General features: G+C 39.2%; 1 protein-coding gene across 1 annotated transcript in view; it reads right to left on the reverse strand.

Moving 5' to 3' along the window:
• CLNK (cytokine dependent hematopoietic cell linker) overlaps positions 1 to 19,774 on the reverse strand; it is a 156,149-nt gene that overhangs the window by 19,720 nt on the left and 116,655 nt on the right. Inside the window, exons 13-16 of the mRNA XM_057704653.1 lie at positions 15,737 to 15,755; positions 13,802 to 13,883; positions 9,165 to 9,205; positions 1,790 to 1,923 (exon numbers count right to left, since the gene is read on the reverse strand). Coding sequence (XP_057560636.1) covers positions 1,790 to 1,923; positions 9,165 to 9,205; positions 13,802 to 13,883; positions 15,737 to 15,755 — 276 coding nt within the window. The remainder of the gene's footprint in view (positions 1 to 1,789; positions 1,924 to 9,164; positions 9,206 to 13,801; positions 13,884 to 15,736; positions 15,756 to 19,774) is intronic.

Genomic DNA, 19,774 nt, shown 5'->3' on the forward strand with positions numbered 1-19,774 from the left:
ACAATGAAATTAAAAAAAATGTGATCAAATATACACACCATAAGATTTACCGTTTAACTACTTTCAGGTGTATATACAATGCAATGGCATCGAGCACATTCACATTTGTTTGCAGCCGTCACCACAATCCAGCTCCAAAACGTCATCATCCCAAACTGACACTGTACACATCCTACAACTCCCATTATCTCCTCCCCCAGGGCCTTGTAACCACCTTTCTACTTTCTCTCTCTATAAATTTACTTATTTTATCCTCATATAAGTTGAATCATATATTTGTCCTTTTGTGTCTGGCTTATTTCACTTAGTATCATGTTTTTAAGGTTCATGTATGTTGTAGCACATGTCAGAATTTCATTTCTTTTTTTTTACAGTTGAATAATGTTACTATATTTTCTTTATCCATTTATTTGTCGATGGACCACTGGGTTGTTTCCACTGCCTGGCTATTGTAAGCAATGCTGTTGTCGACATGGATGTGCGAAACTCTGTTCATTTTTTGGGGGGATATACCTAGAGATAGAATGCTGCAATTTGTTTTAAGATTACTTTCTATGCACGTAATACTGCTTTTCTATTTAGAGCAGTGACATAAAATGAAAAAAAAGGTTAACTTAAAGAATATGAGTAAGCATAACATTATTATTGATAGTACATGGAAGGGCCACAGATCACAAGAGTGCATTCAGATAGTTGAAATCAGGGAAATGCTGATTTAGCGCAAGCCTCTCCCATGCCTGAGGAATCCAGGCTCTGGGAGGGGTGTGACTTTTGGATACACATCTAGTTAGGACCCTGGGATTCCTGTGCTTATGAAGGAGACGCAAAAGGGAACCAGGTATGTAAGAAGAGGCAGTATAAGAATTACGTGCAAACATTTCCCAAAGTCAAACTTAAGAGTGTGAGACTTCTTTTAGAATTAAGGTCAAAATTGATCTAAATATAAGGACAGCCAATGGCACTTGGGATACTGCGGGGATTATGAGCAATTGCCCAGAGATATACTGTATGCTCTGCTTCTGCTTAAAATCTGTGCAAGCTCTGTAGCAGAACCCTGAGCATGTGAGGGTATGGGATGGAGACCCAGAAAAAGCATGCCCTTTTGTACCTTATTGTGAAAGACTTTAATAAGGAGTGTTGCAAGGTGATGGAGGAAAGAGCATAGAAGTTACAAAGAAAGTTTTATCCCCCCATGTAGGTAAGTATAAGTGCAATATAGTCTGAGAAGAACTGATCATAGGGATGGAGAATATTTTAGGAAGAGACCAGGACATAGATGAAGGGCAAGAAAGAATCCACTTGCTACCTATTTGCATCTCTCCCTCCCCTTATGTCTTCTCTGCGGCAGGGACCATAACTTCTAGCATGTTGTCTGGTATAGAATAAGTGCTCAATACATGCTTGTTGGACTATTCAAGTGAAATGAGCGTACAATACGTGGATCTTTTGTTGGAAAAACAATTGCAATATGTAAGTCCTCATCAATTCCAAAAGATTACTGAACAGTCAATAAATATAAAACACAGCCCTAAATCTCTATTTTTTGGATTAATTTGAAAAAAGCACTTTTAGAATCTGGAAATATGCACGTTAAAGAATCTAGTGAAATGGCAATATAAAATGTTATACAGCAAAATACTTTAAAAAATATTAACCCCCAATAATATATAGCTAGAAGGGGAAAACTCAGAGCCAATCATAATGATCGCCTTTTAGGCACTGTTGGAGAAAGCTCTCTTTAGATGCTAAGTTCATCTAGAAAAATGTTGCAGAGAAGTGTCTGTTTTACCTTTTCTTCAGACCTTTCAGGGAAAGGTTTCTTCCTGTTCGTGCTTTTATAATGTAGCAAATTTTCCTGAGGGCCATAGCTGGCCGGAGACTGACATCTCTGAGGAGAATAGGACTGCATGCTTTCTTTAGGATCTGGAAAAAGTAAATTCACATTTAAATGTGATTACTGTCTCAGATTGCCTCCCTCTGACAAGGAGCTAGAACCCATCACTCCCTCTGGTGTCTATGGCAACCCTAGTCCCTATCACCATCATCTCACTCTGGACAGCAGTCTCCTCTGGACTGTTCTCTTGCTTCAGCTTTTGCTCCTGTCTCTTTAAGGCGCCTGGATCATCTTTAAAAAATGTAATTTTGACTTTGCCACCACATCGCGCCCCCAACACCCCAGTACACATCTTTCCATGATTTCCTTTGCACCTGGAAGAAAATCCAAATGTTTTAACTTCTGTCAATAAGGCCCCAGATAATCCTTCTCTTCTTATTTCTTCATCTATCCCACATCATCCACACTGTTCTGGCTGTAATGAACTCTGCTCAGTTTCTTAAACAAGCCAAGCTTGCTCCTAACTCAGAAAACACCAGTTTTTTAAATGTGAAAGAATAACTTTTTGTTTTAATGGAACATCATTTTTAACCTGGAAGAATGACTAACAGACAAACTATAGTTATTCAGACAGGCGCTTGGCAGATACTTTAATAAAAATGAACAAAGTTAAGCCTGTTACTTCATGGAAAACAACTGGCAGTATTTGTGGTCAATTTTAAAGTTACACTTTTCAAGTGCAAACTGGAATTTGGAAAACCTTGTATCTGGCACTGTGACTTAATAGTATAGCCACAGTTCGATTTTTCTGATGAGATTGGAGGTGTTACGTGCAAATGTGATTTAAAACAGCATATGTAATAAAATATGTTAACATAGGAAAGATCTGCTCAGATCTGTGAATCACTGTTTACCAAGTGACTAATATGTGATGCTACAAAATTATGCTTGTGTAAAAGATTCTTCAAAAGGGTAAATCGATGGATTTTAAAGTAACACAATACAAAAAGTTCATTGAAACACTTGTCCAGTTTTGATGTGGTATTTATGTACCTCAATAAAAATAACATTTCCACTGTGTCAGTCCAGTAAACACTAATAAAAGATAAATTTAAAGAAATTAAGGCCACAAGGAAGGAGTGATGTGTTAGAAGGAATACTAAAAAAAGATATTTATAAATATATTAGTAATTTTAAGCAAGGATTAACTGTATATAAATTACAAAGCCTTGAGGATATAAAACAATATCAAAATAAAATATTGGACAGTAATAACATATAAAATGGAAAAGGGGTGAGTAGTGTGAAGGCAGAATTGTAAGCTATTTAGTCTTAATTCAGTCTAGAAAACTTAACCAAAGTTATAGTTCTGGTCAGTAGCTTAACAAGAACTTTGAAAAAATGGAATAGTTATATTCACACAGTATATTTTTGAGGCAAAATACTAAATAAAACATTAGCAAATATTTATATACCAGTTATTGTAACACAAGTTATATGTATTTGTCCTACTTTTTGTCTTCAAAATGCCAAATTTCTCTGTAAGCTTATTAAGAAGAGCAAACAATACTCCTGACATATTGAAAATTCTGTTTTGAGGGTTCCAAGGATCGTGGCTTTTAATGTGGAGTCTAAGAATATAGGGAATTACATGTATCAAAATGTTTGTTGTATAAAAATGTTTGATCACTTAAAGTTTAAATTACATTCATCATAGTAAGTTAATTTCACTCACCAAATTATGACTGAAAATAAGAATAATGCTAAAGTCATCTCTGTCTTTTCAAATTTTATTTTATAAGGAAAAGAGCTCTACTTTCAAACACAGTACAGAAACCATACCATCAGAACAAAATTATCCTAAATTTTCTGTATTGTTGGGAAGAGGATGTGAACTTCAGAGTTTTAAAATTCAAGCATGCTATTTATTTAGCTAAATGCTGAAGGTAAGCAATGGGAGAACAGAATTTGTATAACTTTCTAGAAAGAGAAAAAGGGAGTAAAGAAGGGATGAATCCAAAATAAGGCGGGAAAAGAAACAAAAAGTCAATAAAATGGGCAAATAGGAGACACAACATAATATAAAAATTGATCCAAAATATTAGTAATTACAATAAATATCAATGGTGTAATTTTAACATTTAAAAATCAGATGAAGATTGGTTTAAAAATTCCAGTTCTGTGCTAATTACATATCTGAAGTATAATGACACAGAGAGATCACTAACGAAAGGGTGGCGAACTATATACCAGGCAAATCCTAATCACAAGAAAACTAAGAGTTACTGACATATTACAAAAATGACTTTAACAACTTAATTTTAAATCATAGTGAATCAATACATAAAGACTTATTATTTAAATGGCCATAACTATCTTTTCAACATGGATTGAAACAGTAAGAACATACTTGAGAGTAAAAAATAACCGTTATCAGCATTTCCTATCAGTTTGTGTAGCATACATGTGTTCAGTGATTATAAATTTTTCATGATATTGTGGCAACTGATTTATTATATTTCAACTCTGAGTGTCTTGCTTGAATATTTATAAAAATCCTACTTGAAAAAGAGAATTTGGAAACAGCTATGTGCATCTGTAGTCTATTCAGAGAATGAGTTAAAGAAAACAAAACAAACAAAAAAACAACTTTGCCATGAGATTTCCCCCTGAATGCCTGGATGGATCTTTGCTTAATAAATGAATGAAATTCCAAGAATGTAATCCCCTACAAGTATTTAATTGATTTTGTTCTAAAGTAATGGCAGTAATTTTTGGATAGTTTTTGTTATGTAAAACATTGCATTTGAGTTTCATAACCCCAAGAAATAGGACTCTCCTACTTGGAGAATGGAGGGTCGCATTAATAAAGAGATTGACACAGAGTAAATGGAAGAACATTGGATAGAATAATACGTAGGTGGCCAATAAAATTAGGGTAGCCTTATAAAAACAGTACAGGTTGTAGAACTATACTAACATCAATAATTACTAATATTTTAAAATTCTATGTATAGCTCTTAGCACAATGCCTGACCCATCTAGTCACTCAATAAATGCTACTACTAATGTTAGTGTTATTAAACAGCTCTAGGCCTTTCTTTTGAACTTAAAATAAAACCATTTTATTTTAAGCAGCTCTCCATACTTATTTATTAGCAAATTTTAATCTTACAGTTACATAAAATTTAAAAAATAATTTTCTAAGAAAAGAGCCATTGGGACTTTCCTGGTGGCTCAGTGGTTAAGAATCCGCCTGCCAAGGCAGGAGAAATGGGTTCGATCCCTGGTCTGGGAAGATTCCATATGCCTTGGAGCAACTAAGCCCATGCACCACAACTACTGAGCCGTGCTCTAGAGCCCACAAGCCACAACTACTGAAGTCCAAGAACCTAGAGCTCGTGCTCTGCAACAAGAGAAGCCACCACAACCAGAAGCCCGTGCACCACAACAAAGAGTGACCCCCACTTGCTGCAACTAGAGAAAGCCTGCACACAGCAACAAAGACCCAATGTAGCCAAAAACAAACAAACAAACAAACACACACACACACACACCAGGAAAATGTCTCATTAAAAAAAAAAAGAGCCATGTATTTCAAAGGACATTTATAAAATGCAGATAGAAAAGGAAAACATTAGCAAAAAAAGCTAAAACAAAAGGGAAAAGAAATCATCCCAGGTTTTTGAAAAGATGCTCAACATCACTAATCATCAGAGAAATGCAAGTCAAAGCCACAATGAGGTATCACCTCACACCGATCAGAATGGCCATCATCACAAAATCTGGAAACAACAAATGTTGGAGAGGGTGTGGAGAAAAGGGAACTCTCCTGCACTGTTGGTGGGAATGTAAGTTGGTACAGCCACTATGGAAAACAGCTTGGAGATTCCTTAAAAAACTACAAATAGAACTACCATATGATCCAGTAATTCCACTCCTGGGCATATACCCAAAGAAAACCATAATCCCAAAAGAAACTTGTACCATAATGTTTATTGCAGCACTATTTACAATAGCCAGGACATGGAAGCAACCTAAATGCCCATCAACAAATGAATGGATAAAGAAGATGTGGCATATATACACAATGGAATATTACTCAGCTATAAAAAGGGATGAGATGGAGCTATATGTAATGAGGTGGATAGAACTACAATCTGTCATACAGAGTGAAGTAAGTCAGAAAGAGAAAGACAAATATTGTATGCTAACTCACATATACAGAATCTAAAAATGGTACTGATGAACTCAGTGACAAGAACAAGGATGCAGATACAGAGAATGGACTGGAGAACTCGAGGTATGGGAGGCGGCGGGGGGTGAAGGGGAAGCTGAGATGAAGCGAGAGAGTAGCACAGACATATATATACTACCAACTGTAAAATAGATAGCCAGTGGGAAGTTGTTGTATAACAAAGGGAGTCCAACTCGAGGATGGAAGATGCCTTAGAGGACTGGGGCAGGGAGGGTGGGGGGGAATCGAGGGGGGGGCGTCAAGGAAGGGAGGGAATATGGGGATATGTGTATAAAAACAGTTGATTGAACCTGGTGTACCCCCCAAAAAAATAAAATAAAATAATAAAAAAAAAAAAAAAAAAAAAAAACAGATGATTGAACCTGGTGTACCCCCCCAAAAATAATAAAAAATAAATAAAAATAAATAATAATAAAAAAATAAAATAGATAACCAACAAGGAAAAAAAAAAAAAGAAATCATCCCAGGTTTAGAGAGTAATGTTACCGTTTTGGAGTATCACCAAACCTTTCTGGATTCTCTTCCAATATATCAAAATCATTTTCTTCTGGTCCTAAGTTCCATCTACTTATGGTCTTCATAGCTTAGCTTAAATTCATTTATCAGAGAATTGAGCAAGATCTGTTAATCAAGTAGTAACTGAACTATCAAGAATAACTGAATATTTCTGAAATCTTTTCTCACTTGTTAAATAAGGATAATGAAATTTACATTGACAGAGAAGTAGTTTTCATGATTCTAAGTGGAGAGTACTGTCTCCCTCACCTGAAGCATTCAACTTAAAACCAATAAGCATTTTTTTAGCGAGCCCATTAGACTTAGAACTCTATGTGTGCCTGGATTGTGTGCTGTTTTTTGTGCATCTAATTTCTACCAAGTGCTAGTGATCCAAGGTTGAATTTTTACCTAGGAGAATGAAGTTCTCACTCAGTAAGTTATCACTCAGTAAGTTAACAGAAGAGCATCACAGAGCTCAAGTACTGGGTAGTTAAAGGATGGGGCTGTCTCTATTCTGTATCCTTAGGGCCCAGGCCAATGGGGCATAAACCATGCGCTTGGTGGATGTTTGTTGACTACTAACAGAGGAATTAATGGTGTTTGAAGGCATTGGAGGGACTTCCCTCGTGGCTCAGTGGTTAAGAATCTGCCTGCCAATGCAGGAGACAGGTTTGATCCCTGGTCCACGAAGATCCCACATGCCACAGAACAACTAAGCCCGTGCGCCACAACTACTGAGCTTGTGTGCCTAGAGCCTGTGCTCTGCAACAAGAAAAGCCACCCCAATGAGAAGCCCATGCACTGCAACAAAGAGTAGCCCCCACTTACCACAACTAGAGAAAGCCCACATGCAGCAACAAAGACCCAATGCAGCCATAAATAAGTAAATTTAAAAAAAAATGAAGGCATTGGAGGCCAAAACATTTCCTTCATCTACCTCAGGCCATTTCTTTAAGCAACCTCTTTCTTCTAAGATGAGTAGAGAACAATCTACACGACCCCAGTACTAATGATCCACTCCCAGCCAGAGGGTACTTGACGTGGACCCATGTCTTTGAAGGCTGTCCACTTCATTAACACTGCTGTTCCATTCTTTAATTGTTCTTTGTTTTTTATTTTCCAAGATTTTGTCTTTCAAGTTAAGACTCTGGATTCCTCTTTAATCTATGATTCTGCTTCTCCATCTCTGCAACATTTCCATTCTCAAAACCCCCATCAGTAAAGCCCTTTCTGGGCCTGTTCAGTCCTTGGACATTCCAGCTGGATACTCCAAGTCTTTTCATTTTCATACATCAAGATCTGGCCTCCAGGACTACTGTTTCTATCATTTAATTCCCAGGTATTGAGCCATTGGGTTAATCACAGCCCCCTTTGTCCCTTTAGAAAAGGAGTCCTCTCTTGGGAAACTCTTCTTAGCAATGTGTACATTGGGCAAAATGTTTTCCACATTGGTTTTGCAAACAAAAGCCCAGATGGCACAGGGCAGAAGAGAAATAAGGATATGATGGAGGCCAGGGAGGAAACTCTTGGTCTCATGGAATCAGTTACGTGGAGAATCCCTGGAGGAGGGAAGGGAATGCAAAAAAGAAGGAAGGATATTAAAATGTGTCAGTGGCCTATTATGTGCAAGGTGAGGGCTATGCATGTGTGTGTTAATTCTGTGAGTCAGTATCATTATTTGAATTTTATGAATGGAGAAGGGTGAAGCTCAAAGAGGCAGAACTGGGACCAATGTCGGTAGAGCCCCCAGCCTTTCCAGTCTATCCCACAGGGTCTGCTTTCTCCAGTCCTAAAGCCCTCTCATGTGGCTCAGCAGAGAGAGATTGAAGGATTAGACCTGAACACAGAATCTCCATGGCATGGGGATTGAAGAAAGAAAGACAAAAGAACATGAGAGATCTAGTTTGGGCCAAATAATACTAAGAATATCAAAACCCATCACCAACAGTAATATAACACTATACTTATATACTGCTTTTGATATTTCCATGGACATGGTATCCCTCTGATTTTTATCTTTACAATCAATTAGTAAAGTTTTATTTTCCCCATTTCACAGACTCTTCTTAAGATAAATCTATTTTACACCCAATGGATTGGCGAAAACTAAAAGTTTACCGAAAAAGAGAATGGGAAACGATGGGGGGTTTCATAAGCTGTTGGTGAAACAAAGTGATATGTCTATTTTGGAAAATACATCTAGTGCCATCGAAGACAGGAATATTTTAAGAGGTGGCCAATTCACTCTTAGAAAGAGAACTTATCACATTAAGTACTTGGGAAAACATGTATATATTATATACAGGGAAAGACATCAACAATATTGTTCATAACAAACTAATGTTCATAAGAGGAAAAAAACTGGAAACCACCTAAGTGATCATATTTAATTACAGATAAAAATTATGTTATATTAATGTGACGCAATGCTACCTATCAATGAAAACAAACAAATTACATCTACATGCATCAGCTCAGAGACTCTGAGGTTCACAAAAGCTAAGTCATGGTGCAGGAATATCATAGTGTATGACAACCTACTTATTTTATAATGCTTTTGTAAAGTGTTCTTACCTCTGTTTTGTACACCGTGGTTGTGCGTCATGAATGAAGAGCTAAAGGAAATGTCACAATTGAAAGGATGTTAATATTTCCCATACTGGGTCAGTACTCACAGCCTAAGTCACATGTACAGGGCACTTTATATTTTACTGGATGAACTAGAAAAATCGTCTGTTTTGTAAGGTTGATAGAACACTGGTTCCTTCCTCTCTCAAAAGAGATGAACATTAGATATGGAGCAAAGTGACTGAGCCACATAAGTTCTTTCCATGTCACTTCAATGCACGTGCATCAACATTCTTTACTTCTGGAAGCCATAAATTTAGACTTGCCTTGTAGCTACAGTCACTGTAGAAAATGCTATGTGGCTGGCTGGGGCTCCTACTCTATAGCAATTGTTTACCAATTGAAGGAGAGAAGGCATAGGAAGGAAGAAGAGCATAGATATTATTTTATTCCTTCCTAAAATGTGAGCTAGGTAAGAAAACTGTGTGGATTATTACAAGGAAATTGATAAAGAAAAAGGGACTATAAAAATATAATAAAAGACAATAAAACAATATACATTTCTAGACACAGTAATGATGCTACCAAGGCTGTTTGCCAATGGCTTTACTTAGCGCTTTACTTAATGTCTAGCTTTGGGTAACACCCAGCTCTGATTTTCTGGTTCATTCGGTATTGTGGTTGGCATGGTCATTTTAAACTCTAGGTGCTACTACAGTTATATCTATTTACATGCAGTATGCTCTATGCCACAATTGTGCAATTGAATAAAACCTCTGGGTTAATTCAATGAAATCTAGCCCTTTTCCAGCACCAATGAAATCAACTGAGTACATATCTGGGTTTTTTTTTTTTTTTTATCTCCACAGAAGCCTGGGGTTTTAGGATTTGCTTTATAGATAAAAATGCCATTAGATCATTGAATCACCACACTGTGCTGTCATGACTGGTCAGACTTCTCCTGCTATCTAAGCCCTTGATTCTGTTAAAACTAGGATCCCTTTACTGGGAGCTGGTGTACAATTTTGTTAAATGTCTGGAAAAAAATCATGGACAGCAAAATTTCACTGCCCTAATTTTTTGAGATCTTTAGGAAATGTTGAAAGAATGGAATATCCTCTGAGGATATTCTAGGTTTCATGTACAATGTTTATAAAAATAGCAGGGAAAAAAATCTGCCTAAACTAAAATAGAAATGATTCTTCCATTTTATAAACATTCATTGAGCGCCTACTAAGTATGTGGTATATTTGGGGGGATATCAAATGAATAAGAGCAACCAGCTTAATTAGTGAAGGGAAGACATGATTATACCATAATCACATGTGCGGTAAACACCATGGTAGAGATGAGTGCAGCAGAAGATCCTGTGGTAGCAGAAGAAGATCACTTCATTCAGACAATATTGATTTGATTCTCAGGAAAGTCTTCCTGGGAGATACGCTAACTGAGCTGACTTCTGAATGGTGAATAGGAGATGGATGAGGAGTAATGGTATGTACCAGGCAGAGGGAACAGCAGGTGCAAAGGCTCAGAGACAAGAAAGCATGGTTTATTCTGCAAGAGACCAGACAGTAATTCCTTCTGGATAGAAGGTAGGGGATGAAGATGTTCAGTGTCATTAGAAAACTATTGCAATAGTTTAAGCAAGAGTTGATGGTGGCTGGTTTATGTTGGGAGCTGGGGAAATGGGTAGAAATGGATAGATTCAAGACCTGTTTTGAGTTGAGATTTGAAAATTTTGGGAGTTGTTAATGATTTGGATAGGAAGGGTGAAGGTGGGAAAGAGAGTATACCATTTATGGAGGTAAGAAAGTTTGTAGGAGGAGAGTGTTGGTCCGGGAATGAAAGTAGAAATGAAGAGTTCAGTTTCCAATATTGAGTTTGAGATACCTGTCACTGATTCAAGGAAAATGGCCCATTGGGTAACTGGATATATGGATCCGGGGCTAAGAAGGGTGGTTGTGGCAGAAGACAGAGATTTAGTACTAGGGTGAGTCAAAAATTATCTGCACTCTGGCTGTAGAATTTATTTTAATTAACTTTTAGAAAAGACAAATATATCATTCTTTGACATAATCTCCATGCTTTTCAATACACTTTGTCCATCTGTCAACAAGCTTTCATATTCTCTCATTAAAAAATGTTTTAGGCTGAGCTGTGAGCCATGAATGTAGTGCTGTCTTCACTTCTTCATCAGAAGTGAATCTTCGTCCTTGTAGGGCTGCTTTCAGGGGACCAAACAGGTGAAAGTCCAAAGGAGCAAGATCAGGACCATAGGGAGGATGCTTTAACACCTCAAAACGAAGTTTTTGCATAGTGTTGACAGTGTGGGCAGAAGCATGCGAAAGTGCATTGTCATGAAAGATCACAACGCCCTTGGATAGCAGTCCTCTGCATTTAATCCAAAGTTTAGGCTTCAGCACAAACTTTTCGAAACCTATGTCTGTCATGGATTACTTCATAGGCAGAGCCATGGCTGATTTGTGAGTAATTTGCCACAGAAACCACTGTCACTCATCTATTCGACAGAATCATTTCATGTGTACACTCAATGTTGTCATCAGCCGTGGACGTGGACAGGAGTCCGGCTCCTGCTTGATGGCTGACACTTGTGCAACCTTCCTTGAACTTCTCTATCCATTCATACACACTTCTTCACAGCAAAACACTTTCTCCATATGGTACACAAAGTCTTCGATAAATAACGCCACCAGGTACACCCTGAGACCACAAAAAATGAATCACTACACGCTGCTCTTCTTTCGTGCAAATCACAAGTGGGGCATCCGTTTTTGCTGGCACCGCAATTACAAGTGAACTGATGTAACACGTTCACACCTGCACAGCAGTGACTGGGGAGACAGTAGCCTTGAACGGAAAGTGCCGATAAGACAGTGGAGCCAACAGAAGTTTTAATATAACCGGAGTGCAGATAATTTTTGACTCACCCTCGTAATTAACAATATAGAGTTGACACTGGACACTGTGGGGATGGATGAACTGCCTACACTCTTACTGACAGGAAAAAGGACATCAGAAAGATCTGACCGACACTTAGAGGTCAGTTTGGGGAAAAGCCTAAAAGGGAGATTTAGAAGAAGCAGCCAGTTAAGAAAGGAAGAAAAATCCGGAGACTTTGTCCAATTAAACAAACAAACAAAAGAAGCCAAACCACATTAAATAACAACTACTACAGATGTGGGCCTGACTAAAATCTTACTATCTTTTCACTATAATATGATGGGTTTTTGTTTCTTTCTAGAAAATTACATTAAGAAAGAATATGTATTTGTTGCATGGGCAAGGGTTTAGTGTCAGATTGAGTCTTAAACAGAAAGTCTTAATTAGAGTTATAAAGCTGTAGTCCTAATGTCCACAGATCAAAGAAAGAGAACAAAGTTACTGAAGGTGTGAAATAGGACAAGAAAGTGAGGGAGAGGAAGGGAATGGAGGGTGGAGACCATGCCCCTGATGTACAGGGCCTGGCAATGGCATTGAGAGCTGGTGGTTTGTGGGCATGTGGGCAGGTTGAACAGGCCTGACTCTGCTCTCAGCTTCCCATGGAAGATGAGTGACGTTGCCCAAGGCCACATGGCTTGTTAGTGAGGAAGCCAGGCAGTCTGATTCCAGGGGTTCCCTCCTAAGCAATACCCTATTCCACCACAAACAGAGTACACGCTCATAAGTATTTATTAAATAATAAAAGAGCATCTTAACCATGGGCAGGCACCAAGGAAAGTCAAGATTCATGGGCTACATTTTTAGAATCAAGACAGTATAGGTGTGATTGGCTACTGAAGAGTGGAGCTGGACTTGATTTCAATGGCAAGGGACCCAGCCTCTCTGGGCCTCATGTATTCCCTGTGGCAAATGGGTCAGTACTACCTCCTGGATTTAGGGTGGCTTTAAGCTGGGATCTGATGGATGAAGAGGAGTTTTCCAAGTAGGGAGAGGCTGGAGAGAGGGAAATATAGGAGGGGGAGTGTTATAGGTAGAGGAATAGCACGTGCAAATGTCCTGTGTTGGGAGGTGGTAGAGACTGGCATGAACTGAGCTGGAGCCACTGGCCAGACTGGGGTCAGGAAGGCCTGAGAGCACTAATTTTAGAGACTCTGGATGTTAAGGAAGCTACCACTGATGTACGTGACCTTGGCCAATGAATGACCAGCCTGAGCCTTATTAGCTTCCTCGACTCTTCTGTTGGGGTGACGGTTGTCACGATCATCTGATCAGGCAAGTATTTAATCAGATAATGGCATTCTCAACCCCTGGCGGATTATAAAGTGTCGCTCCAAAGTAACTGTCAGCTTCTGTGTGGTCACCCACTGAGACGAGTTAGAAATGCCAGCTTTTCTTTCCAGGCTGACTAGCCTCTATTCCAGGTAATCCTCCCTATCTATGTTTTCAAATATCGTCTCTAACGTAACAGGCAATCAATCACTTCTAAAGTGCAGGAAGAACAATGCTATTAACTTCAACAACAACTGTGATTTACAGGTTTCCCTGGGGCCTCGTCACTGGGCTTCGTTATCAAAGGCCGGAGTTTCTCTTTCTCAGGAAAACTCCATGAGTCATTATCCTAGAAAACACAGGGCCTGACCCCCAAGCCAGGACCCAGGAAGGGATTCCTGGCTCCTTACCTGGCAGTAGCAAGAGGAATCTCTTGAGGACTTTGGTTTTGAGGCAGGTGACATGATTCAGGCTTCATCTGGTGATGAGGAACTGTGTAAAGGCATCATAGAATTTGGTCAGGTTGCAAAAAGAAAATGATTGGGGACCATTAGAAGTTTATTGGAACTGCTCTAATTTCATCCAAGTAATCTCTGATTATTAAGAGTGAGCTGTTCGTGGTTAGTGGAAACTGTAACCCATGTGTTCTGCAATAACCCTGGCTCCCGGGAGTGGCTTCTCCCTGAGGCTATAAAAATTGCTTCAAATATCGAATATTCAATAATATTATAAACAATATTAAATCTAGAACTCATCCTTGAACTTGCCAAAACATAGAATATGACACTGGAAGGTATTTGGTATCGGAAGGGCTTGATGTGGAAGTGGACTGAAGTTGAATTCTTCATTCAAATGAAAACTTACATAGAAACATAAACAAAAATGTCAAACTTAAGAACTATTCTGAGCCATGTAGGGACGGGGATGCCCAATGCTGCCCCAGGTGCACCTGAATTCTCCTCTCTCTCCTGTGATAGGGCAGGAGAGCTTTCAGGATTCTGTTATAGACCAACAGTTACCACCAGATCTGTGTTTTCTCAGGTTCCTCGTTGATCTTCAAGTTTTGAAAAGTTTTGCCAACCATAGGAACTGGACTTATTTAGTAATTATGTATGTCATTTGTGTTACCACTTTTTATTTCCTTTTCATCGTGGATAGATTTTAACTAGCCATCCAGAATTACCAAGGGCACATAATAATACTGTGATAGGGAATCCTATCATAAAAACATAAAACTCTCTCCCAGCTGCAGTGGTAAGTAATAAAGTTAAGGAAGCATAGACACTGACGTGTCTTAATTTTGGCTATTACTCTGTGCTGTGTCCAAGGTTGATCACAAGCTCAGCACCTTTGACTGAAGGACTGTGATTACTTGAAAATTGACTGGAGTCAGTGACTGGTCCACTAGTCACACATTCCATAAAATCATTTCAAGTCATCCACAGCCACCCCGTGAGCTGACCAATGTCACATTGCTGTGTCGATAATCACTGAAGCCTGGGGCAGCAACTCCTCAATGTTTCAGTAGGATGCTGAGCTTTCTTGTGGAAAAGGGCTCAGTTTCCTTCAGGTTTTAAAATTATTTAGAATTGTCAACAGACCGTCACTCCTCCATCAGAAACCCTTGGGAATCCACAAACCCAGGTTAGGTCCCACTCAAGTTTAACTTTCTCAATGTAAAAAGACCAGACTTGAGACTCACAGAGGCTGTGCAACTTGGCCAACACACACAGTGAGCTGGTGGTGAGCCTCTGAAATCCTAGCACAATGTTGCTTTGTCAAACTAGGCTGCTTGTCTTAATGCTTTGGGCCATAGCTCAGATCCTTCCGCTCTGGACATAACTCATCATTCTAAGTGAATAGTGAACAGTATCTAAAAGGTGGGCATGAAGGTATCACCAGATTAGCATCTGGTCAGCTAGTAAGTGAGTGTTGGATTGCACACTTCTACAATAGTGACACCAGTAGGGTGCACACACGTGTGTATGCATGCATGCCTGAGGGCTTACGTGTGTGTGTGCATGGGTGACATCAAAGATGGAGAGACCAAGAGCTTCTCTGGAACAGAAGGCCAGCAATGTCTTTCCCAAGTGACAGGGGGTGACAGTGTGCCTCCTTGTCAGCAGCCTGTAGCTGAAGAGAGACCTCTGTTCCACCCTCAATTTAAATCCTGTTCAGACCATAGGACTCTTGAATAGACTCTGAGGTCCTGATCCACACGCGTGCCCATACATCCCAGGCCCTGAAACAAGTAATCCTTTAAAAAAAATGACTAATGCCAGTAACTTGGAAATAAGACTTAACCTAATGATATTAGGGTAAGAAAACAAATATAAATAGTTCACCTTTCTCTGTTCCAAGGACCTGTATTGAATTAAAAAAAAGAATGTTGAGTCACTCTTAGTGATAGAGAATTTTACATTATACTATGTATGTTTTTAGAGCAATCTGTTAGTAGAGTTTGGGCAACACTTTTGTTAGGGTAGATTTTTTAAAATCTACAAATAATCCTCCAAAAGACTATGCAAAACTAAAAATTTTATACTCTTTGTGTGATGTAACAGTCTGCCGATGGGACTATAAATTGCTTTCACTCCTTCGGAAACCAATTCAACCATAGCTATTAAGAGCCGTAGAAATACTCTTATTCTTATCCCAATAATTCCACTGATGCATTCCTCTTTCTAAGACAACAACCTGAAATCTGGATCAAGTTCTACGTACAAAGATGTCCAGCACATTATTATTTATAATATCAAAACACTGGAAGCAATCTACGTGACCCTCTACATGAGAACTATTAAGTAATTTTTGATGCTATACTCACTATTGGAATATTAGAAATGCATTGCAAGTATTTATGTAGGGTATGGAATAAGATTATACTATAAGTATGTCTCAAAGTTACATAAAAAGTTCAGGATTAAAAACTGGGCTTATAACATATCTAGAAGCAGGTGTGTGTGTGTTTATAGAAAAAAGGATTTGAAGAGATATGATAAAATATTTCATATTAATAGAGGTTGCAGACTTCCTAGGTGGTGCAGTGGATGGGAGTCCACCTGCCAATGCAGGGGACATGGGTTTGATCCCTGCCCCAGGGAGATACCACATGTCGCGGAGCAGCTAAACCCGTGCGCCGCAACTACTGAGACTGTGCTCTAGGGCCCATGAGCCACAACTATTGAGCCCATGTGCTGCAACTACTGAAGCTCATGCGCCTAGAGCCTGTGCTCCACAGCAAGAGAAGGCACTGTAATAAGAAGCCTGCACACTGCAACGAAGAGTAGCCCCCGCTCACCACAACTAGAGAAATCCCATGTGCAGCAGTGAAGACCCAATGTAGCCAATAAATAAATAAATTTATAAAAAAAAATAGAGGTTGTGTTTAAGTGATGAAAGCCATGGTTAATTTTCTTCATACCTGTTTTGGAATTTTTATTTTTAAAAATTAGCATGAAAATATTCACAGTATTCTTTTTAAATGTAGCCGTTTCTCTTCTCAAATATTTTCATTCTCTTTTTTTCCTTAACAGTGGTAGAATTCCTGATCATTCTTCATTATGAAAGTCTATGTGCTTCTTGTACTTGCATCCTTGAGTCCTATATATTCTTGAAGAATCAAAATGCCTTACAAGAAGTATTGTATTTGCTGAAGTATTTACTTAACTGCAAATAATTTTCTAAAGTCCATTTCATGCATTGCATCAGCTGAGGAAGTCCACAGGTATCATTTGGACAAAAGCTTCTTAACTTGGGGGATGGAAGAGGTCCTTGGATGGCCTAGTGGGGTCCATGAACCTTCTGAAATTAAAAGCTAAAATTTTTTCCTCTATAAATACATGCACTTTTTTTTCTGGGGTGAGGAAGTTTTGTTATACCTTTTCAAATTTTCAAAGGGGTCTAACGTCCATGAGAAAGTAAAGCCAGTGGTCTGCTGTTGAGGCCCAAAGAGGTGGTGCTATTTGCTCAGATTCCCAGAGTTATCTTGTGGCTGAACTGACCCTGGGGCCCAGGTCTCCTGACTCACATTGGCTTCATAGACAAGAAATCTTTATCAACAAATAGCTTAGAGAGGCATCGTACATCTTGTCTAAGACTAACCAACAGACAAGCCCTTTTGTTTCAAAGAAGTTGGCATCCCCCAGGATTCTGGAAAGAGGACATACATTTCATCATGGACAGCAAATCAAGGCAAAAACTATAGGCTACATAAAAAAGGTAATGAATGAATCCATTCTTATGGGTGGCTTGAAACTTTCCCCACTGTCTTCCTCAGGACTTTGAACCTGGTAGTTCAAAGTGCTCAATCATTTGTGGTTTTGGTCCTCAGGCTTGTCAAAGTCGGGGAGAAAGCCTTGCTGTGCCTAGAAGCCATCTGTCTAGGGGAGCACTTGTTTTATGTAATTGGGACCCAGCCAACTTTTCCTCGGGGGCTCTGAATTTAAAATCAAATGCAATCAGAAAATTGGAGTGATTCTCTCTAGTCGCTCTATTGTAACTTATTTTTTGTTAGATATTAACATATTTGAGTTAAATAGTAATGCCTTCTCTATTACTTCCCACCTTCCCTCCCTCCCGTCCTTTCCTCCCTTCCTTCCTTCCTTCTTTTTTTTTCACTATTTCACCTCGGGGTGCCCCTGTATTTCTTAGGGCAAAGTCATGGGCATGAGGAGTAGATTGGGACTCTGGGCTTTCTAGGGTGCCTCCATCTGCCAGCTGCGGGAACCCTGGCAATTCTTGCCACCTCTCTGAAGCGTCTTTTTCTCTTAGGGTGTACTTTTAACTAAATTTAACTTAATTTAATTTAATTTTTAGAAATAAAGGAGATGATAAGTTTCTAGTTTCTTTGAAAACGGTAAAGTGGTATGTGAATTTGAATTGGGGCAGGTGGTGCATCATTCCTGCTGGAGTGAATTCTGGTTCCCAAGATATAATTTGAGCAAGCACTTAACACTCACACAGAAGCATGGCATGTGCCCTATGAGATGGGCTTTTGGAATAGAGAAATGGCCTTGACTTTCAGCCCAAACAACGAGGAAGTGTCTTAGGAAAAGATAAGGAGGAAGAATGTGTTTTTCCAGTAGGCCTTGTTGTTCTTTAGATGATATCAACTTATAGTAGAATGCCAACCAAAATTTCAAGAAAAACAAACAGTCCTGAATGGTCCCTGCTGTTTAAGGCTGACTGCCCTATTTCCTTCTTGCTTGTTGGTGATTGGCAGGGATATTGTCCTTTCAGACTGATCAGTGAGTTACGGATATAGGTCATCTTGAGCGGCAGCCTACTTGGGACACATAAACTGACCTGCAGGAAGAAAGGGGTGGAGTCCCTTTCGATGTGTGGGTTCCCCCAGCAGCAGAGGACCACCCCAACTTTCTCCTTCCTTGTGGCACTTGGAAAGTCCAACAACTCCCAGAAGAGGGTAAGCTGAGTGAACTCTTGAATAGAACCTCTTATTCAGCAGTCATGTGTTATCCTCCTTGACATGATTGGCTTGGGGATTAGAGGTCACAAATATCTTGTTTGATGGACAGGCTTGGAATGTGACTCTTAATTTTAACATTCTCATAACACCAGAAAGAGAGAAAGAAAGAAAGAGGGGGAGAATGAGGAAAGGAGGAAGGAAGGATGGAAGGAAGGAAGGAGGAGGGAGGGGGGAAGGGAGAAAGAAAGAAAGAAAGAAAGAAAGAAAGAAAGAAAGAAAGGAAGAAAAGAAAAGAAAGGGAAGAAAGAAAAGAAAGAAAAAGAAAGGAAGGAGGGAAGGAAGGAAGGAGGAGGGAGGGGGGAAGGGAGAAAGAAAGAAAGAAAGAAAGAAAAGAAAAGAAAGGGAAGAAAGAAAAGAAAGAAAAAGAAAGGAAGGAAGGATGGAAGGAAGAAAGGAAGGAAGGAAGAAAGGAACAAAAAGGAAAGAAAGAAAGAAAGAAAGGAAAGAAGGGAAAGAAAGAAAAGAAAGAAAAAGAAAGGAAGGAAGAAAGAAAGGAAGGAAGGAAGAAAAAAGGAAAGAAAGAAAAGAAGAAAGGAAAGAAAGAAAGAAAGAAAAAGAAAGAGAAAGGAAGGAAGGATGGAAGGAAGGAAGAAAGGAAGAAAGAAAGGAAGGAAGAAAGAAAGGAAGGAAGTCGAGGTTTGGGAGGGGGCGGGGGGGTGAAGGGGAAGCTGAGATGAAGTGAGAGAGTAGCACAGACATATATATACTACCAACTGTAAAATAGTCAGTGGGAAGTTGTTGTATAACAAAGGGAGTCCAACTCGAGGATGGAAGATGCCTTAGAGGACTGGGGCGGGGAGGGTGGGGGGGACTCATGGGGGTGGAGTCAAGGAAGGGAGGGAATACGGGGATATGTGTATAAAAACAGATGATTGAACTTGGTGTACCCCCCCCA

The sequence above is a fragment of the Hippopotamus amphibius genome, chromosome 13, assembly GCF_030028045.1.
Source record: "Hippopotamus amphibius kiboko isolate mHipAmp2 chromosome 13, mHipAmp2.hap2, whole genome shotgun sequence".
Classification (NCBI taxonomy): domain Eukaryota; kingdom Metazoa; phylum Chordata; class Mammalia; order Artiodactyla; family Hippopotamidae; genus Hippopotamus; species Hippopotamus amphibius.